Source organism: Chrysoperla carnea, chromosome 2 (assembly GCF_905475395.1).
Source record: "Chrysoperla carnea chromosome 2, inChrCarn1.1, whole genome shotgun sequence".
Lineage (NCBI taxonomy): Eukaryota > Metazoa > Arthropoda > Insecta > Neuroptera > Chrysopidae > Chrysoperla > Chrysoperla carnea.
In genome coordinates, this window is record NC_058338.1 from 95,783,322 (window position 1) to 95,809,026 (window position 25,705).

General features: G+C 30.4%; 5 protein-coding genes across 7 annotated transcripts; 2 read left to right on the top strand and 3 right to left on the bottom strand.

Moving 5' to 3' along the window:
* Positions 1-3,848: 3,848 nt before the first annotated feature.
* Positions 3,849-5,692, bottom strand: LOC123293082 (zinc finger protein 85-like). Its single transcript, XM_044873798.1, has 2 exons — positions 4,413-5,692; positions 3,849-3,865 (listed from the first exon to the last, which is right to left on the bottom strand). The coding sequence occupies exons 1-2, from the start codon at positions 5,662-5,664 to the stop codon at positions 3,849-3,851; spliced, it is 1,269 nt and encodes a 422-aa protein (XP_044729733.1). The 5' UTR covers positions 5,665-5,692.
* A 959-nt stretch (positions 5,693-6,651) lies between these two features.
* On the top strand, positions 6,652-7,703 carry LOC123293083. Its single transcript, XM_044873799.1, has 4 exons — positions 6,652-6,864; positions 6,937-7,229; positions 7,328-7,526; positions 7,665-7,703. Exons 1-4 carry the CDS (start codon positions 6,652-6,654, stop codon positions 7,701-7,703), a joined length of 744 nt encoding a protein of 247 aa, XP_044729734.1.
* Positions 7,704-8,014: 311 nt separating this feature from the next.
* On the bottom strand, positions 8,015-8,791 carry LOC123293084. The gene is given in 1 exon segment (XM_044873800.1): positions 8,015-8,791. A coding segment is annotated over 1 exon segment (765 nt). The 3' UTR covers positions 8,015-8,026.
* Positions 8,792-8,884: 93 nt separating this feature from the next.
* On the bottom strand, positions 8,885-10,926 carry LOC123293085 (gastrula zinc finger protein XlCGF8.2DB-like). The gene is made up of 3 exons (XM_044873801.1): positions 10,618-10,926; positions 9,658-10,464; positions 8,885-8,949 (listed from the first exon to the last, which is right to left on the bottom strand). The coding sequence occupies exons 1-2, from the start codon at positions 10,924-10,926 to the stop codon at positions 9,658-9,660; spliced, it is 1,116 nt and encodes a 371-aa protein (XP_044729736.1). The 3' UTR covers positions 8,885-8,949.
* A 5,616-nt stretch (positions 10,927-16,542) lies between these two features.
* Positions 16,543-18,890, top strand: LOC123291752 (putative ankyrin repeat protein RF_0381). 3 transcript variants are annotated; one of them, XM_044872157.1, is made up of 3 exons: positions 16,687-16,763; positions 16,828-17,530; positions 17,915-18,890. In XM_044872157.1, the coding sequence occupies exons 2-3, from the start codon at positions 16,838-16,840 to the stop codon at positions 18,887-18,889; spliced, it is 1,668 nt and encodes a 555-aa protein (XP_044728092.1). In that variant the 5' UTR covers positions 16,687-16,763; positions 16,828-16,837; the 3' UTR covers position 18,890. The 3 variants fall into 3 exon arrangements, with proteins under 3 accessions (XP_044728091.1, XP_044728092.1, XP_044728090.1); XM_044872156.1 differs by lacking the exon at positions 16,687-16,763 and adding an exon at positions 16,543-16,615 and having other exon boundaries at positions 16,828-18,890; XM_044872155.1 differs by having other exon boundaries at positions 16,828-18,890.
* The last annotated feature ends 6,815 nt before the right edge of the window (positions 18,891-25,705 follow it).

Genomic DNA, 25,705 nt, shown 5'->3' on the forward strand with positions numbered 1-25,705 from the left:
CCTTGCTAGCACATCCACTACCGAGAGCACGCTAGACGTTATCTGTGATGCATCCGACCATACAGCAGATGCGGCACTGCAACAGCAAGTCGGAGAAAATTGGCAACAGCTAGCCTTTTTTTCAAAAAAATATTCTCCAGCGCAAACAAAATATAGTTCTTATGACAGAGAACTGTTAGCCATCTACTTAGCTATTAAACATTTTCACCACATGATAGAGGGTAGAAGTTTCGTGATCTATACGGATCACAAACTAATAACTTACGCCTTCCAACAGAAATTAGATAAGTGTTCACCCAGACAGTTCAGGCACCTGGACTTCATAAGTCAATTTTCGACGGACATACGACACGTTTCCGGTAAAGAAAACGTTGTAGCAGATGCGTTATCCCGTATTGAGGCATTAGAAAAATCAATAGATTATGAAGCCTTAGCACGTTCTCCAATTAATGACGAAGAGCTACAGAAATTTCGAACCAAATCTGGACTCATAATTCAAGTCCAGATGCCTGAAACCGGAATATCTGCATACTGTGACATTTCCACAAATCGCGCTCGCCCGTTCATTACTCAACCGTTCAGAAAAATCGTTTTCAATTGCATACATCAATTATAGCATCCTGGTATTCGAAACACCATTTTACTGGTAACGCAAAAATTCGTGTGGCCGTCTATTAAGAAAGGCTGTAGGCAATGGGCTCGTGCATGTATAGAATGCCAGAGATCGAAAATCTCGAGGCATGTTTCAGCTCCAGTAGGTAAATTCACACTACCATCTGCAAGATTGGAACATATCCATATGGATTTAATTGGACCCTTACCATCGTCACGTGGATACAAATATCTTTTAACATGCGTAGATAGATTTACCCGATGGCCGGAAGTAATTCCGCTGGACAACATTGAAACCGTAACAGTCGCTGAAACATTTCTAGCAAATTGGATCGCTCGTTTTGGTATACCGTTACGTATAACCACGGACCGCGGCCGTCAATTCGAATCAATTTTATTCTATGAACTAAATAAACTCTTGGGAACGACTCATTTAAAAACTACAGCTTACCATCCGTCAGCCAATGGACTAGTCGAAAGACTTCATCGACAATTAAAAGCTGCACTTAAGTGTCATGCTAACGAGCACTGGGTAGAAGCATTACCCTTCGTTTTACTAGGTATACGAACTGCATGGAGGAACGATCTAAAATACACCACTGCAGAACTAGTATATGGGGAACCCTTATAAATACCAGGAGAATTTGTCACCCCATGTAACAACAAAATTTGTACATCCGATTTCAAACCTCAAAAACCAAATAAAAGAATTATATCCCAAATGTGGATCTCAACACGATACGCAACGGAAAATTTTCGTTTTCAAACAGCTGGCTACATCAACTCATGTGATGGTCCGAATCGATACACCAAAGGCATCGCTACAGCAGCCGTATGAGGGACCATTTGAAGTAAAAAAAAAGGAACGAAAAATTTTTTGTAATTTTCAAAAATAACAAAGAATATACCGTATCCATAGACAGAATAAAACCAGCGTACATACTATAATTAGAGGACGACTCATCGAAACAAATGGATTTCGACAACGACATACAAGATCCACCACCAAAAAATATTTCGCAGCCGACACAAACTCGACAAATCACGCGTTCAGGACGACACGTACGTTTCCCCGAACATTTAAGAGATGATTTTGTGTGATTTTCCACTGGCTTTATCACTGGCCAGGAGGGTGATGTGGCTACACATAGCGAACAAACCCATTAGTTGTAGCTACGAGTAAATCAAAACATATCATCAGATGGCATACATGCGACTCAGTGATCATATATACGGACCACTAGAGTTAGTGAAGTGAACAGCCATACTTAACATTACCTCTATTTTGTAGTTTACTTAGGTCAAATTAAACACACGTTTTTCAAATAATAATAAAACATATTTGCAGTAATAAATATTTAATGTGTTGTTAATTTCATTAACGCAACCCTACAAAGGTAACAAGATAAAACTGAAAATCAACTAAGGAAAAAGCAAAGAGTTGAGAATGAACAACGCCAACAACGAAGATCTTATCATTAACAACCAACCTATAGAGCGTGTACGAAAGTTCCAATACCTCGGAAGTATTGTTTCTGAAAATGGCGGCACTGATGAAGATGTAAAACAAAGAATTCACACTAAATCGAAGACACACTAAATCGAAAATATTCGAGACTAATGTTCTTTTGTATGGATGTCAAACCTGGAAAGTGTCGCAAAGCATCACCAGACAACTGCAAGTCTATCAACAGTTGTCTTAGACACATCCTCAACATTTATTGGCCCAACACGATTTCCAATGAAAACCTGCTGGATACCTGTCACCAAACTACAGTAGGACACATCATCAAGCAACGGAAATATGGTTGGATTGGTCAGGCGAAACAACAGCATTGCCAAAGAAGCACTTGAGTGGAACCTCCAAGGAAAAAGAAGGGTGGGCCGACCTCGTCCTACCTGGCGAAGAACCCTGGAGCAAGAAATTACTGAGGCAGGCAAATCCTGGGGAGAAGTCAAGTCCATGGCACAGAATCGAGTTCGTTGGCGAGCATTTGTTGAGGCCCTACGTCCCCCTCGTAGGCCATAAATATAATATATAAAGTCAAACGGTTAGCATCCATGCTAATCTCGAGATGCCTACGGACAACTCCATCCAAAGCACTTGAGGTAATTCCGCACTTCCTGCCAACTGACCTCTTTGGAGAGAAACGCGCAGCAGGTGCAGCTCTTAGGCTTAATTTGGTCTCACCCTGGACTGAGACTCATTATGGTCATGTACGGATATTACGAAGGTACTTACTTCCAAGATCCGTTGACAACGTTTTACCTTCTCCTAACTTCGGGAACAGGTTCTCAGTAAAGATCCCCTCCAGACAGGATTGGGATGAGAACCTGGTCAAGCCAAAGGGCATCGTTTTTTACACTGACGGATCTAAGTTAGAGAAGAAGGTGAGTTGTGGGATCTTCTCTAAAGATCTCATCTGCGTCTATCATTTCGGCTGCCGGATCACTGTAGCGTGTATCAAGCGGAAGTGATGGCTATTCATGAGGTATGTTATGCTAATTTTATAGTAACTAATGACGCTTGGCAGATCATTAGTAGAAAAATTAAGATGTTCATTTGATGCAGAATTTAAACCTTTAGATTAGACAATAGTGGAGAATTTTGTAGCAACGATTTGGAAAATTTTTTGTACAAAAATGTTATTATACATCAAAAAACTTCTTATACTCCTCAACAAAATAGCATATCCGAAAGATTGATCAAATCATTAATACAAAAAGAAAGATTTTTATTTGATGCAGGTTTTTCAAAAATATTTTGGACAAAGGGTATTAATAAAATTAAATCTTGTTTTATTTAAACAATCTAGCCTGTTTTCCTTCCCAAAAAGTTAAGACCGGCGTTGGAAAGAAGTAAATTAAGGCAAAGAATTTGATAAAGTTTTATTTTTTTAGGTAATAATATATTCAATAATAATAAATTCCAAAATAAAATGAAAGATAACTTAAAAAAAGCTTTTCTTCATTATTAATTAGTACAGGTTTCGTTCAAAAATTTTCATCTGATATTTCTTCTTTAATAAATACATTTTCAATTTTAACAATTCCCTCTGGTATTTCTTGTTGAATTTCGTCATGTTCTAATGCAACAGTTTCAGATTTCACATTCAAATGTTTTTCCGGAAAATGACTTCGTTTATGTCCATTTAAATGATGTTTTTGACTGAATTTCTTATCACAAATTTCACATGAATAAGGTTTTTCACCAGTATGAATTCGCTTATGTCGAATTAAACTACTTGTATCACTAAATGTTTTATCACAAATTTCACAAGAATAAGGTTTTTCTCCGCTATGAATTCTTTCATGTTTAATTAAATGATGTTTATGAATAAATGTTTTATTACAAATTTCACATGAAAATGGTTTTTCTCGAAAATGTGTTCGTTTATGTTTAAATAAATTTCTTCTATCATTAAATTTTTTCTTACAAATTTCACAAGAATAAGGTTTTTCTCCAGTATGAATGCGTTTATGTGTACTTAAATTACGTTTATGATAAAATGTTTTCGTACAAACGTCACAAGACAGAGGTTTTTCTCGAAAATGAATTCGTTTATGTACTGTTAAATCACCTTGTGCAGTGTATTTTTTATCACATATATCACAAGAAAATGGTTTTTCACCAGTATGAGTTCGTTTATGTATAACTAAATGACCACTGACCGTAAATGATTTATTACAAATTTCACATGAAAATGGTTTTTCACCAGTATGAATTCGATTATGCTCAACTAAACCGTGTTTAAATGTAAATTTTTTATCACAAATTTCACATGAATATGGTTTTTCACCAGTATGAATTCGCTTATGTCGAATTAAACTACTTGTATCACTAAATGTTTTAGCACAAATTTCACAAGAATAAGGTTTTTCTCCGCTATGAATTCTTGCATGTTTAATTAAATGATGTTTATGTATAAATGTTTTATCACAAACTTCACATGAATACGATTTTTGTCCGGTGTGTATTAGTTTATGTCGAGTTAAAGCACTTTGTCTATTAAATTTTTTATCACAAACTTCACAAGAAAATGGTTTTTCACCGGTATGAATAAGTGTATGTCTAATTAAACTCTGTTGTTGATTAAATACTTTATCACAAACATCACATGAGAAGGGTTTTACATCAAGAGTGTACGTTGTATCACAAACTTCTTCTTTAATTCCTGTTTCAGACTTCATATTCAATGGTTTTCCTTGAAAATGATTTCGTTTATGTTGCTTTAAATGATTTTTCTGACTAAATATCTGATTACAAACATCACATGAATAAGATTTATCCGTAATATGAATTCTTTCAATATGTTCAGTTAAACTTCCTCGTTGAGTGAACTTTTTATTACAAATTTCACATGAAAATGGTTTTTCTCCGGTATGTGTTCGTTTATGTGTAATTAAATGTTGCTTTTGAGCAAATATTTTATCACAAATTTCACATGAATAAGATTTTTCCCCGGTGTGAACGAGTTTATGCCGAATTAAAACACTTTGTCTATTAAATTTTTTATCACAAACTTCACAAGAAAAAGGTTTTTCACCGGTATGAATAAGTTCATGTCTCATTAAACTCTGTCGCCGATTAAATGCCTTATCACAAATATCACATGAGAAGGGTTTAACCCCAGTATGAATTTGTATATGTTTCATTAAATGACTATTCAGAGTAAATGTTTTATTACAAACTTCACAAGAGAAACGTTTATCTCCACTATTAATTCGTCGATTTTCCAAAATAGTTTCATCTATTATTCCATTTTCAATGAATTCTTCACCAACCCATCCATATTCCATTGTAACAGTATCGGTGGTTTCTTCTTGCATTTCTTCTTTAAACAGTACATTTTCAAAATCTTCTTCTGGTATTTCTTGTCCAATGAATACATCTTCCCTTGTAAAAGATTCTTCAGGCATTTCTTCTTTAATTTTTACAAACTCCATTTTTTCACTTCCTTCAATAATTTCTGCGTATAATTCTTGTTCAAGTTTAATGTTTTCTAAGTTAGCAGATTTATTATTAAAATTATTAAATTCATTATTTGCCATTTTCTTTCTACAAGTATATTCTATACAAGTTCACAAATGAAGCCATTTTGTATTAATTTTTCTGTCAAAAACATTGGGCTGCGTTCAGAGAAACTACAGAAAACAGCGCAGTCACATAATATAAGATGACGCTTGACGTTGGCTTTGAGCGTCAAATTAGGACTCCGCCTACCTGAAAAAAATAGAACTATGTCCAACGTCGAATTGTAAAAAGGAGCGACAAAAAACAAAAAATGATAAACAACTATATCTATAGTGGGGGTGAATTGTTAAAAAAAAATGTGAAGTAAAAAAAGCAAAGATTGGAACATAGTGTTAGAATAAAATATTGTCTTTAATAAAAAAAACGTAACTAACGTGAAGTCTCACCTTTAGGCAAATAATATAAAAAAAAAACATGCTGTGATTTTCATAGCAACTAGTTGTTATAAATAAAATAATTGTATGACTGTTCAATTCAATTTGTCTTGTTTTAAATTCTATACCTGGATGACCGAGAGAGTCATATTTTTCACTTTAGACTACTCAAACGCCTCCTTTTTGTTATGTTATAATTTGCATTGTATTTCATTAACTACGTTATACACCAATAGATGTCTGATGAATTTTTCATGAAAAGACGGATAAAACGACATTTCTGATAAATGAAACCTAGCTAGATCGACTTATCGCCCCAAAAAACCCCTACATACTCATTTTCATGAAAATCGTTGAAGCCATTTCCAAGATCGTTGATATATATATATATATATATATATATATATATATATATATATAAAAGAATTGCTCGTTTAAATATATAAGATTTGCCTTTTTTGTGTAATGTAACTGTACTAAAATTGGTGTTATATTAATTGTAAATCAGAAAAACCAATAGGTTATGGGCCCAGATCACTTTTAATACATTGCGCAGAGAATTTGTTCATCAATTGTTGGTTTGTCAAATATTGTTAAATAATTTTTGTTATATAAATGATGGATTTCAAAATGCGTGTAGACAAGCTTGAAGGCAGTAATAACTGGACCAAGTGGAGAAGACAAATTGAGTTGTTGTTGAGACATTACGATGTTTTAGAATACGCTACTGAAAGTGTAAGTGCGCCCACATTAGTTGAAGGGACAAATGAAGAGGCTAAAACGGCGCATGAAAAACAAGTTAAGATTTTTCGTAAATCAGACGCATTGGCACAATTAATTCTGGTAAATAGCTTGAATGAACAAAATATTGATTAAACTCTCACTTTCACAAATGCAAAATAAATTTGGAATAAGTTAGTTTCAGTTTATGAACAAAGTTCAGGACATCGATTGGATCGTTTGATGGAAAAATTCTTTACAAGTTGTAAAGAAGCTTCCGAAGATGTGACAACACATGTATCACGGTTGCAACGAAAATTCTATGAGTTCAATGACGAACTTAAGCGAGTAGCAAAAACTGAACTTCCTGAGTTACTATTGATGACTCGAATAATGCCGACGTTGAATGAATATTTTGAATTTAAAAGCGTGTGGGAATCGGTGCCATTGGAAGATCGTACGTTAAATCTTCTAACTGAAATGTTGCGGTTGGTAGAAATGAGACTATCTGACAAACGGGAGACTACAGTGTTTGTTGCAAAATGTAGTAAGAGTGTAAAGATGGAACTAAGCAATTTAATCGTAGTTGTCATGAAGGACCTTGTAATACTTCGAGTGACGCATTTATGAGCGATTCAGTGCAGGAAACTACGGATATCGTATTTGTGCGTTTTGATGACGGTGTGCAAAGGGATATGTGGTTAGCTGATTCAGGTGCAACAGCCCATAGGACAAAAAATCGTGAGTATTTTGTCACGTATTCAGAATTTCTTACTCCTTTGAAGGTTAGAGTAGAACTTCTTTTGAACTTCAAACAAATCAAAATGGTTGTAACTTAGGTAATAGTTCAGTTTTAGCACTTTTTCTTACAAAACATCCTAGAACATCAGGAAAAAAAATATTTTCAAGCATTTTTCATGTAGATTATGAATCCGTATGCGACAATACCGAAAAACTTATAGTTTTTCTTTAATTTAGGAAAATATATTCAATTTTCCTGGTTAATATTTTCAAGGCTAAAATTGAATAAATATATTATATTAATTAAAAAGACGTCGTTATTTACTGTAATTTAATTTTATTATTGAATATATTAAAAAAAATACAAAAATTATGAAAATTTGTTCAATATAATATTGTTATTTGTTGTTTAAATATGCAATTATTAAAAATACAATATGGCGTATATGTCAAAAAATCTGCCTTATCGACAGATAAATTACATTTTTTATTTGAGAAGAATTAATTTTAATTAAACTTGATTTTATTGCACATGAAACCAAAATTAATTTTCGTCATTTTGTTCGTTGTTTATTTCAAGTCTTGTCGGGTCATACACCGTTGCTATTTCACGGAATATTTTATGTATTCGGTCCCTTCTATCAGGGTAAGCCCGAACAAACAAAAATTCCGCGACATAGCTGGTATAATGTTCGTCAGTCCGTCCATATTTTGGAATTACAGATTTCAAGTCCCGCCAACTGCGTTCAATATTTTGCGTATGAGCGCCAGTTGTCGGGTCTATGAAATTTTCTGAGTGATTAACTTTGTCATGATGATAACCTTCTTGAGGAAGGCTATCGTATGACTTTCAGAAGTCCGATATAATTTTTGTTCCAGGTGCAACTTTGTTTTTAATAATTTCAACTAAAGTTTCCCGATCTCGCGTTTTTATAGGTACAATAAACAATTTTTTTGAACCTCTTTCTATACCCCCAAAAACCCATTGACCTTCAATAATACGCCCCCGATAATATTTACGTTTCTCTAATTTTGATTCACGACTTCTACTACTTCCCCCCCCCCCCCCAATCATATCAGAATTATGCCGGAATGACCAATCCAATAATACTTCCCGAATAAAATTAACCCAATCTATTACTGTCGCTCTACCAAAACTAAATTCCTGTTGTAACAAGTCTGTTTTTGGGGCATTAGTCGTTATAAAAAAAACCACAAAATTTGTTATATTCTCCACTGTAAGATGTGAATTGGAGAAAAATGTATGCGCCCAAAAACTAGACATAAAATTACATTTAATTAATTTCATTCTTCGGTTTTTTTCCACAGTTTGCGATTTTTAGCATCGCCAAAATAATTGTTTATTAGTTAAGCTAATTTTTTCGTAGTTAATTCTTGTTTTATCTTGTTTCCCATATCTTTCATATAATTGACAATTTTTGTGGCAATTTGGACAAGTCATATTGTCAACTATGAGGCCATGACTACACAAAAATTTTGTGGACAATCTTTTGAGAGAGTGTTGGAATAAAATATTGTCTTTAATAAAAAAAAAAAAAAATGTACCTAACGTGAAATCTCACCTTTAGGTGAATAATATAAAAAAAAGTGCAGTGATTTTCATGGCAAATAGTTGTTATAAATAAAATAATTGTATGACTGTTCAATTCAATTTGTCTTTTTGTAAAATTCTCTTTGCCTTTTTTGTGTAATAAAAAACTGTACTAAAATTGGTGTTGTATTAATAGTAAATCAGAAAAACCAATACATAGAAGTGGAGTATGGTACGAGTTGGTACGCAATGAGGAGAATGAATTACTGCTGCGAAATGTTTTAAAGTAATGGCTGTTGATAATACCAATATTACGTCACCAAAATCACCAATATTACGTAACTCATTCGGGTTTTAATAGTGTAATTTCTTGAATCAAAGGATGAAGAAAATTTCCAGAATTCAAAAATACTGTAAAAATCAGTAAAGAACCAAAATTAAAACCTTTAGATCAGACAATAACGGAGAATTTTGTAGCAATTCCAAAATTTTCTGAACAAAAATGATATCAAAAAACTAATTCTTATACTCCTCAACATAATGGCGTTTCTCGAAAGATTGAACAGAAAATATTTGATAAAGTTTTTATTTTTTAGAAAATTATGAATTGGTACAGGTTTTGTTCAAAAACTTTCGTCAGGTACTTCTTCTTTAATTAAAACATGTTCAATTTGAACAATCTCCTCTGGTATGTCTTCTTTAATTCTTCCATGTTCCAATGTAACTGTTTCAGACTTCACATTCAATGGCTTTTCACGAAAATGAATACTTTTATGTCTAATTAAACTCTGTTGCTGATTAAATGCCTTATCACAAACTTCACATGAATAAGGTTTTTCTCCAGTATGGATTCTTTTATGTCTGATTAAACTGTTCTGTTGGGTGAATGTTTTATCACAAAGATCACATGAAAATGGTTTTTCGTCATTATTAATTGTTACAGGTCTCGTTTCAAAATTTTGACCGCCGATTTCTTTAATTCCTCCATGTTCTTCAGACTTCAAATTTTTTTCTCGAAAATGATTTCGTTTATGCCCAATTAAATGATGTTTTTCAAAAAAATTTTTATTACAAATTTCACACGAATATGGTTTTTTACCAATATGGATTTTTTTATGTCTATTTAAACTCTGTTGCTGATTAAATGCTTTATTACAAATATCACATGAAAATGGTGTTTCCCCGGTATGCGTTCGTGTGTGTGTAATTAAATCTCTTTTCTGAAAAAATCGTTTATCACAAACTTCACATGTAAATGGTTTATTTCCCCCGGTATGTGTTCGTTTATGTTTAATTAAATTATATTTGTTATTAAATGTTTTATTACAAATTTCGCATGAAAAAGATTTTTCTCCTGTATGAATCAGTTCATGTTGATTTAAGCCGTGTTTAAAACTAAATTTTTTATCACACACTTCACATTTAAAACGCTTTACTTCAGTATGAGATTGCATATGTACAATTAAATTACTGTTCCGAGAAAATATTTTGTCACAAAATTCACATGAAAACGGTTTTTCTCCAGTATGAATAAGTTTATGTTGAATTAAATTATATTTTCGAGTAAATGTTTTACTACAAACTTCACAAGAAAAACGTTTATCTCTATTGTTAATTCGTTGATTTTCCAAAATAGTTTCATCTACTTTTTCATCAATGAATTCTTCACTTTCATATTCTATTGCAACACTTTCGATGGTTTCTTCTTTAAACATTACATGTTCAAAATCTTCTTCCCTTGTAAAAGTTTCTTCAGGTAATTCTTCTTTAATTCTTACAAACTCCATTGTTTCACATTCTTCAATAATTTCTGTATTTAATTGTTGTTCAAGTTTAATGTTTTCTATGTTAACAAATTTATTATCAAAATTATTAAATGAATTATTTGCCATTTTCTTTCTACATGTACTAACCACATTCTATATACTTCGACAACAACATTGGGCTACGTTCAGAGATACTACAGAAAGGTATAAGCATACTTTTACTGCTGCGTTTATTCGACAAACAAACATTTCCGTTAGATTTATGTATCTATGGGCGTTCTGACAATATTACAACTATTTTTTCTATCGCTAATATAGATAGAGTCTTTCTTAGCATTAAAATCCAAGATTTTTTGTCTTAAAAGTTAATTAAAATCCAAAAAATTGTCATCTAAGCTATCGAAATCGTTTTTTATACCATGTATATATGAAATATACATAGTATATTAAGTTTCGTCCCAAGTTTGTAACGCTTAAAAATATTGATGCTACGAACAAAATTTTGGTATAGGTGTTCATAGAATCACCTAATTAATCCATTTCCGGTTGTCCGTCCGTCCGTCCGTCTGTGGACACGATAACTCAAAAACGAAAAAAGATCAAGTTCGTAAATGAGCATCATAGGTCTGTTGGTTCTTGGGTCCGTAGGACCCATCTTGTAAACCGTTAGAGATAGAACAAAAGTTTAAATGTAAAAAATGTTGCTTATAAAAAAATAAAAAACTTTTGTTTGAAACATTTTTTTGTAAACAGCACTGTTTACTCACGAGGGCGTTAATTAGGTGCAAATTTTATAGTATGTATTAATATAGCAATATCAACAAAGTGAATATCTTTTGTTATTTACGTGACGTCAAAAAAATAAACGATTGCGCATCAACACTTGCGCATTATATGAGAATATCAGTTAAATATGTCAGATATGTATGTATGTGAAATGTGACAGAGTTATCAACACTGTCTATACATGGTATTTCAACAATTAACTCAGTCAATTGTTTGTTTTCACTTGTTAATTGTTCATTTAATTAAAAATGTCATGTTAAAGTTTAAATTTGTGCAAGGTAATATTAACGTCTTTAATGAATGGTTTTGAATTCAAAGAGTTTATATACATAGAGAACGCGAAGAGATCTGGTTATATACAGCTGATGATATATTAGAATAACACATGAACTATAATTTATAAAGGTATATTAAAAAAATAAAAATAATAAAAATAATTTAATTTAATTTGACATTACCATAAATTACAGATTTCTGTAAAAAGAGTCAATATAAAATATTTCTAGGCTATCTTCTCTGATATACTCAATGAAGAAGAATGAATAATTACGACTATTATACATTTAAAAAAATAATATATTTTACTTGTGTAAAACAATCTCTACCATTATTTCGAGTGTTATAGAAAAGGGATAAGCGGGAGCAATCTTTATCAATCTTTAATTTTAAACCCAGCGAAGCGAGTGGGTATCACTCTAGTATTACATAAATCGTTATTTAACTATTTATTTAATAGCAATAATGTAAATAATATGTAGCCAATGACATATAGATTAGACAAGGACATAGGGAAACTCACTGGTAGTTCTCTCTGATGCATCATATCGCAAAGTTTGGGACCTGGCGTTCTCTAGTTGTATAACCTCTTTGGTATACTATGAATTACCATAACAGATGACGTCATGATTCATGGCGCACGATTCTGAAGTATTTTAGTGTCACAATTTTTTTAAGCGAGTATATTTATTGCAAAACACTTTTAAATGTAAATATTTTATAATAAGAATATTTTTATTGGTCTCTTCAATCGATTCGACGTGTTTTTGGTACATCGAAAAATTTACTATGTAGCATTTTTGGGAACTAACTAGTACATTAATAAGCGAAAATATGTTCCTAATGCATTTTATATAGATTTATAGTAGAGTGAAATTACGCCTTGTGTATGGATTAAAAGTTCGAGCAACGAAACTTTGGGGTTTTTCTTTTCACATCAAAATAAGTATTTTTTGAAATTTTTTACTTTCCCGGAGTGGTGCAACATGTTTAAAAAACAAAATGGCGTCAAAAATGAAATTTTTTTCAGAAATTTTATCATTTTTATTTTATATTCGCAAAAGGAGGCATCGGTGCATATCCAAATTTGGTAGGTTTGTAGTCCAAGTTAAGAACTACTCCTCATTATTTTTTGGTGGGGTTTCGTCCCTTCCCCTCCCAGTTATATATATATGTATACACACATATGGTAAAACAGTTCATTTGACTATAACTTGAAAAATATTCGATTGATTTTAATGAAACTAATATCAATAGTAGGTTTTATTACTTACAACTTTCGGTTAAAATTTTAGCGAAATCCGTTAAATAGTTCGGCCAAAATTTCCAATTTAGGAAATTGTTTAAAATGGCTGCCATTTTATGCCATTTTGTCCTACGAGGTTAAATTTTTTTTTAAATTGTAGCATTTTTTATTATCTTTCGATTTTATAATAAGTGGCTTACCCGTAAAATGACTCCTTGATCCATATTTTTGCGAAAAACGGAAAATTTAGCACTTTCTGGAAATCATTGTTTGGGGGGTGTATGGACTGGATTGGGGGGATGTTTTTTGCTTTGGCATGAGAAAACTATTTTTAAAAGAGGTCTATATGGTTTAAAGCAAAATTTTTAAGTTTTAACCCCCGCGCTGTAAGGGGGAAGGGGTGTATGAAATAAATGTGCCTTAAAAGATTTTAAAAAGAGGTCAAAATAGTTAAAAATGCTAAAGTAACCCAAAATTTTAGATGCTTTTATTAATATGGCACTTTTTACAACAACCCCCCCCTTCCCCTCCCGCTTCCATATTTTTTGCAAATTCAAAATTTTTATGACGTATAAAGAGGTTTTGGGGGTCGCTGATCTCGAACTTTTGGCCCAAATAAGTACACCCCCTAAAACTATTACAATTGTTTTTGATAATCTATTGCAAAATTTGAGATCAGCGACCCCAAAAACCCCATTATACGTCATAAAAATTTTGAATTTGCAAAAAATATGAAAGCGGGAGGGGAAGGGAAGGATGTTGTAAAAAGTGCTATATTAATAAAAGCAACTAAAATTTTGGGTTACTTTAGCATTTTAAACTATTTTGACCTCTTTTTAAAATCTTTTAAGACACATTTATTTCATACACCTCTTCCCCCTTACAGCGCGGGGGTTAAAACTTAAAAATTTTGCTTTAAACCATATAGACCTCTTTTAAAAATAGTTTTCTCATGCCAAAGCAAAAAACATCCCCCCAATCCAGTCCATACACCCCCCAAACAATGATTTCCAGAAAGTGCTAAATTTTCCGTTTTTCGCAAAAATATGGATCAAGGAGTCATTTTACGGGTAAGCCACTTATTATAAAATCGAAAGATAATAAAAAATGCTACAATTTAAAAAAAAATTTAACCTCGTAGGACAAAATGGCATAAAATGGCAGCCATTTTAAACAATTTCCTAAATTGGAAATTTTGGCCGAACTATTTAACGGATTTCGCTAAAATTTTAACCGAAAGTTGTAAGTAATAAAACCTACTATTGATATTAGTTTCATTAAAATCAATCGAATATTTTTCAAGTTATAGTCAAATGAACTGTTTTACCATATGTGTGTATACATATATATATAACTGGGAGGGGAAGGGACGAAACCCCACCAAAAAATTATGAGGAGTAGTTCTTAACATGGACTACAAACCTACCAAATTTGGATATGCACCGATGCCTCCTTTTGCGAATATAAAATAAAAATGATAAAATTTCTGAAAAAAATTTCATTTTTGACGCCATTTTGTTTTTTAAACATGTTGCACCACTCCGGGAAAGTAAAAAATTTCAAAAAATACTTATTTTGATGTGAAAAGAAAAACCCCAAAGTTTCGTTGCTCGAACTTTTAATCCATATAACAGCCTTTTTTTGCTTAGATTTACTCCAGTATTATATGATCGAAGCATTTTCTGTTCATCTTGTGAAAAAACTGTAGATCTTTTATTAATAATATATTTTATTAGAATTCCTGTTTATAAAACAAAATCAAATAGTATTATTATAATTCTCAATATTTTTAACAGAATTATTTTCCATTTTGATCATTTTATTAAATTTCAGTTTATTGTTGATAATTTTCAAACTAACCTGAGAATTTGCTTATTGATTAACCCACGTCATAGACTTACATCAATTGTAGAATGGTGCTGTTATTAAAGGAGATTTTACTTTAGCGAGGATGAACTCGGAATTTTTTTTTTAATTAAACCTTTATTCTCGTTTAATTTAAACATTAAAAAATATATATTATAAATTTATTTATTAAATATTCTCATAATTAATACTGATTATAAAAATAGGATATACTTTCCTACGATAAAAAATCAGTTTAGGCCGTTCTGCCATCTGGATCTCTCGTTCGGCCTAAAATGACCACGTGACCTAATTTGACGCTCAAACTCAACGTCAAGCGTCATCATGAAAGTATACCTTCATTAGAATTGAGTTGAAGTTGAGGATGTGCCTTTATTAATGTCGACTTGGCGGTGTCTATTGCCACGTTTTTATGATAATAAATTATTTAAATTATTATTTAATTAGAATTTTAAAAAAAAGAAAATGTTTTACGGAATATTATTAAATCGTGCTTTATATAAAATAAGTAAATATTTCCGCGTTTCTGATATCACGATTTTACGTTTAGGATTCAGTATAAAAATTTTAATAAAATACGCCATTGTCCAAAATTTACGATGTGATGAATGAGAGAGAAGACTGCCTATTATTTCCTATGTGTCCTTGTCTAATCTATTGTCATTGGCTAGATATTGTTTATATTACACAAAATCTCTATGCATCATATGATTATAACATATGACTATGACAAGGACACATAAAAACTAACTGGCAGTGTTCTCTCTCATTCATCATATCGCATCCACTTACCGACTAGCATATCCCTCGCGTTATCTATGTATAATATTCTATGATTATGAATTTTGAGGTTCTATAAAATGTCAAAAAATAGTCAAGAAATTTAAGTCTTGGCCAAGAAAAAAATATATACTCAAAGTAAATCGTCCATCCTGCACTGGAGTCAAATGGTCTTAGAATGTAATTTCATGATGACGCTTGACGCTGGCTTTTGAGCTTCATTACACTTGACATAATTTAGTCATTTAAAAACTTAAATAAAATACATTAAAACATAATTTTTATCAATTTTATGGTTAACATAAAAGTTTATTCAATATAAATTTAAAACAAACATACCGATTTTAAAAAATTAAAAAATCTCGACTGCGTTAAATCAAAACTAAAAATTACACTGGCTCAAATCTTCTCCCAATAATGGGCTTTGACTGTTTGAAAATTTCGGTATAAACTACTGGACTTGTTTTTTCTGTTTATAATACTTATATGTATTGAGTAATTGATATTTGAAAAAATATGTAACGCACTCTCTTCTTCAAATTTATTCTATAAAAAAAATGTAAATTTTTGTGTAGCGTTCATGTTCTAAATAAATTATTAATTAAGAAACTTACCTTTTCTTAAAAGTACTATCCACGAACATTTTGTCTATTTCACATTAGCATAAAAATGGCGAACATTCTTACTTGTATATATAGAGCACTACCGTGCGTACGTCTTCCGTCATACTATGTCTTATATGTGATGGGGCCTTTATACATTTCAACAATCTATAGATTCAATTTGAGAGAAAATAGATAATATGGAAAAAAGTACATATTTTTGATATATTTTTCGCCACGTCAGAGCAATCAAAAGGAAGTATGTGCAAATATGTGTATTTATTAAATTAAAACTTGAAAAAATATTAAAAATATAGAGCTCAAACTAGTTTGACTTAAATAATAATATTTATATTGTAGATAAAATATATCATCTTATTTGTTTAAAATCTGATTAAAATCTTGTGGTAAAATGGGAAATATAAATTATAATATGTCATGTTATTAATTTAATAATGTTACAATTTTTAGTGCTTTAATTATGAATAATCGGGATATAAGGCGCCGTTTAATTCGTGCGATTCGTCATGGAAAACTAGAAATAGCAAGGGAGTTAATAAATTCTTACGGGCTACCATATTCAGAATCATCGTCAAAAGGATATGGTTTACTTTGTTATGCTCTTGATAATAAACATTCGGAGATTGCTAAATTAATTTTAACAAGCGGCTCTGAAGTCAACAGTAAAACATACAATTATAAAAACTCTTCTAATACTCCCCTTCATTTTGCTGTTATAAATGTTGACATAGAAATTATAAAGATGCTCCTTGTCAGAGGTGCTAATATTAATGCTCAAAATATCTTGGGCCAAACTCCACTCTATAATATGATTGAAAATGATGATCAAGTAGAAATTTTCGAGTTACTTTTAAAACATGAAGCTGATGTTAATGTTAAAGATGATTGTGGTCAAACTCCACTTTTTGGTGCGATTCAAAATAATCGATTAGAAATTATTGAATTACTTCTAAAACATAAAGCTGATATAAATGCTGAAGACATAATCGAAAAAATCCCACTATTTTATGCTATTGAAAATCAAAATTTAAAAATTACGAAGCTACTTTTAGATAATGGAGCAAATGTTAAAGATGATCCCGAGCTATTGCATAGTGCTGCTATGGGGGAGTCACCAGAAATCGTTGAACTTCTTTTGCAACATAATGCTGATGTTAATGTTAAAAATCGTTATGGTCAAACTCCACTTTATAAAGCGATTGAATATGATCGATTAGAAATTATTGAATTACTTTTAAAACATAAAGCTGATATAAATGCTGAAGACGAAGACAGAATAACCCCACTATTTTATGCTATTCAAAATAAAAAGTTAAAAATTACCAAGCTACTTTTAGATAATGGAGCAAATGTTAAAGATTATCCCGAGCTATTGAATAGAGCTGCTATGGGGGAGTCACCGGAAATCGTTGAACTTCTTTTGCAACATAAAGCTGATGTTAATGGTAAAAATCGTTGTGGTCAAACTCCACTTTTTGATGCGATTCAAAATAATCGAATAGAAATTACTGAATTACTTCTAAAACATAATACTGATGTTAACGCTACCGATAAATACGGTAAAACAGCATTGTTTTTACCTGTAATTAGGGATTCATATTCTTATCTAACTTTTTTTGGTGGAAATTCTTATGTTAATAAAATGAGGAAAATTACTAAACTGCTTCTTGATCATGGTGCTAATGTTGACGCTCAAACTCCAGATGGTGAGACGCCACTTCAATTTTCTATGAGGAATGAATATTCACACGTTGTTGAAGTTCTTTTAGAATATAATGCAAACGTCAATTTTAGAGAAAAAATAAATCTCGAGACACCACTCCATATATATGCACGAAGAAAAAATGTAGAAATTTGTAAAATTCTTTTGAATAAAGGAGTTGACGTAGATGCTGTGGATTGTGATGGATTCACAGCGTTGCACATTGCATCTCAATTGGGGCATAATGAAGTTGTTACAACTCTCTTGGAGTATGGATCTGATATCAATATTATGACTTACAACAATCTTACACCTCTTGATTATGCTGAAACTGTTGAAACGATTGAAATTCTTAAACGCCACATAGTTCAAATGAAAACCGCAAATTTATATGTTAATCAACAAAATTTGCTTTCAGTTGATGGAATTTCCTATCCTAATTTTCAGGAAAAATGTGAGAATGAAATAACATACATGAAGAGCGAGAAGATGAATAATTATAATATTTCATTTTATGATATCTTGACAAAGAACACTGATTCTTTAGCAATATGTTTGAGGAACGAAAATATAGTGCAGATTCTAAAATTAGACGATTATAAAACAAAATTTCCAATATATGGAAGCATGATAAAAAACTGTTTCAGAAATGGTATGAAAAGAAAAGAGTTACTTGATCAAGGGAATAAAATTTTACGTTTTCTTTTTGCCAACCATCTTCAATTACCACAAGAATGTACTGAAAAAATATTTAGTTATTTGAGTGACGAAGACTTAAAGATAATCATCGAAAAAAGTAAAGATAAGTAGAGGTTCCTGAAAAATTTCAGTTAGGTTTCTTACGTTTGAATTTTACGAGTGAAGCCAATTTTCTCGATAAATAATGATTTTACACGAAAAATTATTTTATTTATGGTAATCTTTTTTCATGTAAATTAACATTTATCGTGTTAATTAACCTCTTTCATAAAATTCTAGAGGGTGACCTTTACGAAAGTATTGCTAGGAGTGAAAATTAAAGTTTTACGGGGACATACAGTCGCTACTTAGTATTAACATTCCAATGTACTTCGATTAACGCAAACCTTGATGGCCTAAAATTACAGATGTAAAATCCACTAATTTGTTTTGTACTAGAATATTTTGCTAGAAAATACCAAATTTGTATTTAAATTTAAAATAAATTTTTACAACATATTTAATTTTTTTAATTGTACAATTATTTTTTTATTTTTCGTAGCAACCTAAAGCAATAGAACTTTTTCCTATTAAGAAATTCTAAACGGATAAACCGATTTTAATTTGTGTTTTGTTTCGAATGATAGGTAATTTAATGGAGAGTGTTTTTAGCTATGTTTGAAGTGGGAATTCAGGGTTCCGTACACGGAAAAACTAAAAAATTAGCAATGATCATCAAAATCGATTCAGTTTGGAAAAAACATTAAGGACGAAAGGAATTTAATGTAAAGTGTTCTTAGATATATTCCAAGTGTGAGTAAAAAATTTGTCGGATTTTTTCTCAAAAAATAAAATTTATCACAATAGGGTATTCCACTATTTTTGAAAAAGTACTTCAAAAAGTTGATTTTGCTAATAAAAAGCCACAAAAAATTTATTTCGGAAAAATACACACGCTTTATTGCCAAAAACTTGAATTAAATTTTAAACCTGTCAAAAACGCGGGCATTCAGTTTGATGACGTAATATGGGTATCACTATACGAAATAACACAAATAAGTTTGACAGATATATTCATAGACATCTGATTATAATAAATATAAATACTTATTATTATCTATGGATATATTATACCCAGCTATCTACACTGAACTAATTGATGGTCTATGACTCATACAGCAGGGCTTACCCGCGTTTTAGATCATGTAATATACAGTTTAAAATTTACGATTTTTAATTTTAATATTTTAAAAGAAAAATGTGCCTTTATGACTTGAAATCAGAATATTTAATTATATTTTTACATAAATTTTAACTTTTTTCAAATTTCATGATTTATTTTTGACTATAACGATAATACCCTAACTAGAAAAAAGATTTTTAGAATTTAAAAAAAAAAACATTTTTAAACAAACAAACCTTTAAAGATTCTGCAATTCTAAATCGTTTATTACAAAAACTACATTCGAATGGTAAAAGACCAGAATGTGTGGATGAATGTCGTTTTAATGATGCTTTACTTGAAAATAGTTTATAACAATTATTACATTTCAATCTCAATCCAAGATGTGTCTTTAAATGATTACGCAAAGTAGGTACCTATATTTTTAAATCTAAAACAAAAAAGAACAAGTGAAAACAAACGATTGACTGAGTTAATTGTTGAAATACCATGCATAGTCAGTGTTGATTTCTTTATCACATAACACATACAAACATGTGACACATACATAACACTGATAATCAAGTATAGTACATATTATAAAATTTCCGCCTAATTGGCACCCTCACGGGTAAACAGTGATGTTTACGAAAAAATGTTTCAAACAAAAGTTGTTTAATTTTTGATAAGGAACATTTTTTACATTTAAACTTTTGTTTTATCTCTAACGGTTTACAAGATGGATCCTACGGACCCAAGACCCAATTGACCTATGATGCTCATTTACGAACTTGACCTCACTTTTTACGTCCTGACTACGCTGTAAAAATTTCAGCTCGATATCTTGTTCGTTTTTGAGTTATCGTGTCCACAGACGGACGGACGGAAATGAACTAATTAGGTGATTTTATGAACACCTATGACAAAAATTTTTTTCCTAGCATCATTATTTTTAAGCGTTACAAACTTTGGACTAAACTTAATATACTATGTATATTTCATTTATACATGGTATAAAAACAACATAGTTATAATAATTATTTTATTCGTTATAATAAAGAATATTTTAATAAATTAGAAAATATAATTGGTTTTAACAAAGAATACAGATACATAGCTTTGAATTTTAATTTCGACTGCAACTGCATTGACTCTAGTTCTACCATGGAACTCGGTCCATGGATATAAACAGTAACAGCTGTAGTACCAACTTATAATTGTTTATGTTTTGTTATCACGTTTTTTATATTTTTCATTATGACGTTTTTTAATACTTGACAGAATCTACAGATGGCCACTCAATTAAAATGATTATTAAATGTAGCCAATTATATATTAATATTAGATGTAGCTCACAGATGGTGCCACTGTCTCTGCATGTATATAGATTGTATCCATACATGTAATAAATAAAAAATACTGTTGTTTTTTATTATTTATATAATTTTTTTCTAAAAATAATGATTGATAACACATCTAGACATAAATATGGAACTACAACATTTCATTTCATGTCTAAATCTTTTGTATTTTTAACTTCCCGCTAAGAAAATAGGGAGGTTATTGTTTTCACCCCGTTTTGTCAAAATCGAGTTTTCATCAGATCTCGACGTTTTAAGGTGTCAGGAAGCTTCCCTGACTACTTCCGCGAGGGTGTCTGTATGGCTGTATGTATGTATGAGTGTGTGTGTGTGTGTGGATGTATGTAAACCTCTCATAATTTTTGAACGGCTTGTCCGATTTGATCGCGGTTGGTGCCATTCGAAAGGGCTTGGCCAAACTTAGATTTTGAGGCCTATTTGGACCGATTCGAACCGACAGATTTCAAAAAATCTCAAAAAAACTGCAAAAAAAAATTTTCAGCTCTCAACATCAAAAAACCACGTCGATCACCACCAGGTCGGTTCGGTCAAAATCGGTTGATTCGTTCGTGAGTTATCGTTGACGAAAGAAAACCCAAAAAAGCGTTTTTTCGGAATAACCTCAAAATTTTTTGTTCTATCAATTGAAACTTAAAGATTCGTCATGAAGCTTCAAAAACTGCGTCGAATGTCACCAACCGTTTATTTTTCATTGTTTAGCGAAAAACGCTTTAAACGAAATTTGAGTCAATACTTAGCGGGAAGTTACAGGGATGACCTGTAGGGCGATTCACAAACATTCATATCTATCGTTTTCGTGATAATTATCACAAAAAGCGGTACTTATCGTCAAATGCGATTCACAAACATTTTTTACCGACGGTGGCGGTGTGATACTTATCGTCTATAGGCGTTAACTTAACAACAAATTTTATTCTCGTGTAGCGCGATTCACAAACATTCGTGATAATTACCACAAAAATGATACTTATCATTTTTTGGCGTTTGCACTAACGACTTAGTGATTTACAAACACTCTATGTTAGTGAAAAAAACGTTAAATTTCTTATCGACTTTATTCACAGACTTCTATATGTTTTAAGAAATTATTAAATAAAAGTTAGTTACTTTTGGTTACAAACCAACAAAAATTACTATAAAAGTAATAAAAACTAAATTCACATGTAAATAAACTATATGTCAAATACAAAAATAAAAATAATATAATAATATATATAATAATGATAATTTTTAAAATATACTATTTTTATTTTTAATAATCATTTAATTTCGTGTTTTTGTGCGTATGTGTGTTTTGTTTTATTAGTTTTAGTTAAGTTTTGAAATTAATTAGAAAAAAGAACATAATTTTCACCTACTCATCGAGGAAGAAATAATTTAGAATAGAATTAGATAAAAAAGAATGTTGAATTAATATATATTGAAATGTACATATTTTTATTAATAAAGTTTTGAAATAAAATGAATTTTTTTAATTTAGTTGTAACCTAAATATCGGTATTATCATCGTCATTTCAAAAACCTAATTTGACGAATCGATTATTTATATCTATCAATTAGATTAAAACATAATCGTCCGTGATATGGGTACTTTCGAAGGTATCAAAATTTATGGCCTTGACCTTCAATAACGAACATTAAAGAATTTTTCGCAATCGGCATTTGAAAATCATAAACTTTGGAAATTTAAATCTATCTTCACACATTTAAACCGTAACGGATGGAAAAAATTTCAAATACAAAATAATGTTTGTTCTTATAACAACAAACAACTGTTATTTGAAACATTTTTTCGTAAAATTATTAGATTTTTCAGTTTGCTTTTGAAAAACAAGATTGTATTTGAATTTTTCTTCTCTCTTCCCGTTACGGTTAAAACATACCATTTATAGATTTCAAGACCTTGTGGTTTTTAAATTCCGATTAAGAAAAATATGTTATTGTAAGTTTCGGATCTAACGACTTTTCACAATAGAACTGATTTGACATGCGGTCAGAATACTATGTATTGTGTACAGAGACAAGTACGTGATGCACTTTCTCATAAACAGAACAATAACTTTGTTAGTCGGATTTGTGTCCTTAAATTATCTTAAAACCTGTAACTACTTCTATAATGCTATCCTACATATTCTGTGGAACCATTTTCGAAGAATGATAATCCACGACATTTAAAACATTTCAATTAATTAAAGTAAGAATATTTTGAAAATGAAATATAATTTATTAACCACGAGTTAAACTTAGACATCCGAAAACTTTTAACATTTAGGGCAATTTGAGTTTGTAGCTCGATGTATCTGTAAGTATTCTATAATTATCAAAACAGAGGTTATCTAATTGGTTGTGGGTTGATTAAAAAAAACAAAAGTTGGAAAAATATGAATATTTATTATATTAAAAAATATTTTAAATATAATGCATCCTACATCTCTCCCATAATCAAACGATTTTGAACTGACACTGCCACATCATGAGGGTTGTTATATTATACCATCATCTTCGTCATTATCAATTAAATTGTACCCTGACTCTTATTATGGAAATCGAGGAGGTCCGCTGCAGCTTCTGTATAAGCCATTGCTATAAAGATCAAAAAATTTATAACAAAGAAACTTTAAATATCAAAACTTTTAATGCATTTCATAAAATTTTGTAGTTTTATTTCGTGCCTCTAATTTGAATTGTAACAAAAACTTGGTTGACTAAAATGTATAGCAATTTAAATAAAAAAATTAGTCTGTGATCGAAAAAAAACCATCTTGCAAATATCAGTAACATTTTTTATAAACAATGCTTGAAATAACTTTAAGAAATTTTTTTGTTAATTCTGAGATAACAATATACATTGTTACTGAAATAACAATATCTTTGCAATAATCAAAATAAAATCATTTTAAGAATACGAATAGAATATAACGAAAGAAAATTACTTACCTAAAATCTAACTATCAAATAAGAACACCACACACCACAGAAATAAATAAAGACCTTATGCTAAACTAATGAATTAAAGTATCTTTTTAATATTAATCAAACTAAATATTTAAATTTGAGAAAATGTATTATGCACTTTGCAATTTTAATAGAAAAAAAATAAAATGAATTAGTATGGTTATGACATTTATTTTGTATTCATTCATATTTGACAATTGTTTACTTAAAATCTTGTCATTGCGCAAGCGTCAGAGACGTTACATACTTACCACGAGAATAAAATTTGTTGTTAAGTTAACGCCTATAGACGATAAGTATCACACCACTACCGTCGGTAAAAAATGTTTGTGAATCGCATTTGACGATAAGTACAGCTTTTTGTGATAATTATCACGAAAACGATAGATATGAATGTTTGTGAATCGCCCTAGTGGTAAGTATATAACGTCTCTGGAATGTTTGTGAATCGCCCTAGTGGTAAGTATATAACGTCTCTGACGCTTGCACAAAGACAAGATTTTAAGTAAACAAATGTCAAATATGAATACAAAATAAATGTCATAACCATACTAATTGATTTTATTTATTTATTTTTTTTTCTATTAAAATTGCAAAGTGCATAATAAATTTTCTCAAATTTAAATATTTAGTTTAATTAAGTCGTTAGATCCGAAACCAACAATAACATATTTTTCGTAATCGGAATTTAAAAACCACAAGGTCTTGAAATCTATAAATGGTATATTTTTAACCGTAACGAGAAGAGAGAAGAAAAATTCAAATACAATCTTGTTTTTCAAAATCAAACTGAAAAATCTAATAATTTTACGAAAAAAATGTTTCAAATAACAGGTGTTTGCTGTTATAAGAACAAACATTATTTTGTATTTGAAATTTTTTCCATCCGTTACGGTTTAAATGTGTGAAGATAGATTTAAATTTCCAAAGTTTATGATTTTCAAATGCCGATTGCGAAAAATTCTTTAATGTTCGTTATTGAAGGTCAAGGCCATAAATTTTGATACCTTCGAAAGTACCCATATCACGGACGATTATGTTTTAATCTAATTGATAGATATAAATAATCGATTCGTAAAATTAGGTTTTTGGAATGACGATGATAATACCGGTATTTAGGTTACAACTAAATTAAAAAAATTCATTTTATTTCAAAACTTTATTAATAAAAATATGTACATTTCAATATATATTAATTCAACATTCTTTTTTATCTAATTCTATTCTAAATTATTTCTTCCTCGATGAGTAGGTGAAAATTATGTTCTTTTTTCTAATTAATTTCAAAACTTAACTAAAACTAATAAAACAAAACACACATACGCACAAAAACACGAAATTAAATGGTTATTAAAAATAAAAATAGTATATTTTAAAAATTATCATTATTAAATTATTTTTATATTAGGTATTAGACATATAGTTTATTTACATGTGAATTTAGTTTTT

What these genes read in the sequence shown, in the direction of transcription:
- LOC123293082 (XM_044873798.1), bottom strand. Translation starts at nt 5,664, where the DNA reads ATGGCAAATAATGAATTTAATAATTTTAATAATAAATCTGCTAACTTA.
- LOC123293083 (XM_044873799.1), top strand. Translation starts at nt 6,652, where the DNA reads ATGCGTGTAGACAAGCTTGAAGGCAGTAATAACTGGACCAAGTGGAGA. An exon ending in CATTGGCACAATTAATTCTG is followed by an intron (nt 6,865 to 6,936) that starts GTAAATAGCTTG and finishes ATTTGGAATAAG; the next exon opens with TTAGTTTCAGTTTATGAACA. An exon ending in AATTTCTTACTCCTTTGAAG is followed by an intron (nt 7,527 to 7,664) that starts GTTAGAGTAGAA and finishes TTTTTCATGTAG; the next exon opens with ATTATGAATCCGTATGCGAC.
- LOC123293085 (XM_044873801.1), bottom strand. Translation starts at nt 10,926, where the DNA reads ATGGCAAATAATTCATTTAATAATTTTGATAATAAATTTGTTAACATA. An exon ending in ATAAACGTTTTTCTTGTGAA is followed by an intron (nt 10,465 to 10,617) that starts GTTTGTAGTAAA and finishes ACTGAAGTAAAG; the next exon opens with CGTTTTAAATGTGAAGTGTG.
- LOC123291752 (XM_044872156.1), top strand. Translation starts at nt 16,838, where the DNA reads ATGAATAATCGGGATATAAGGCGCCGTTTAATTCGTGCGATTCGTCAT.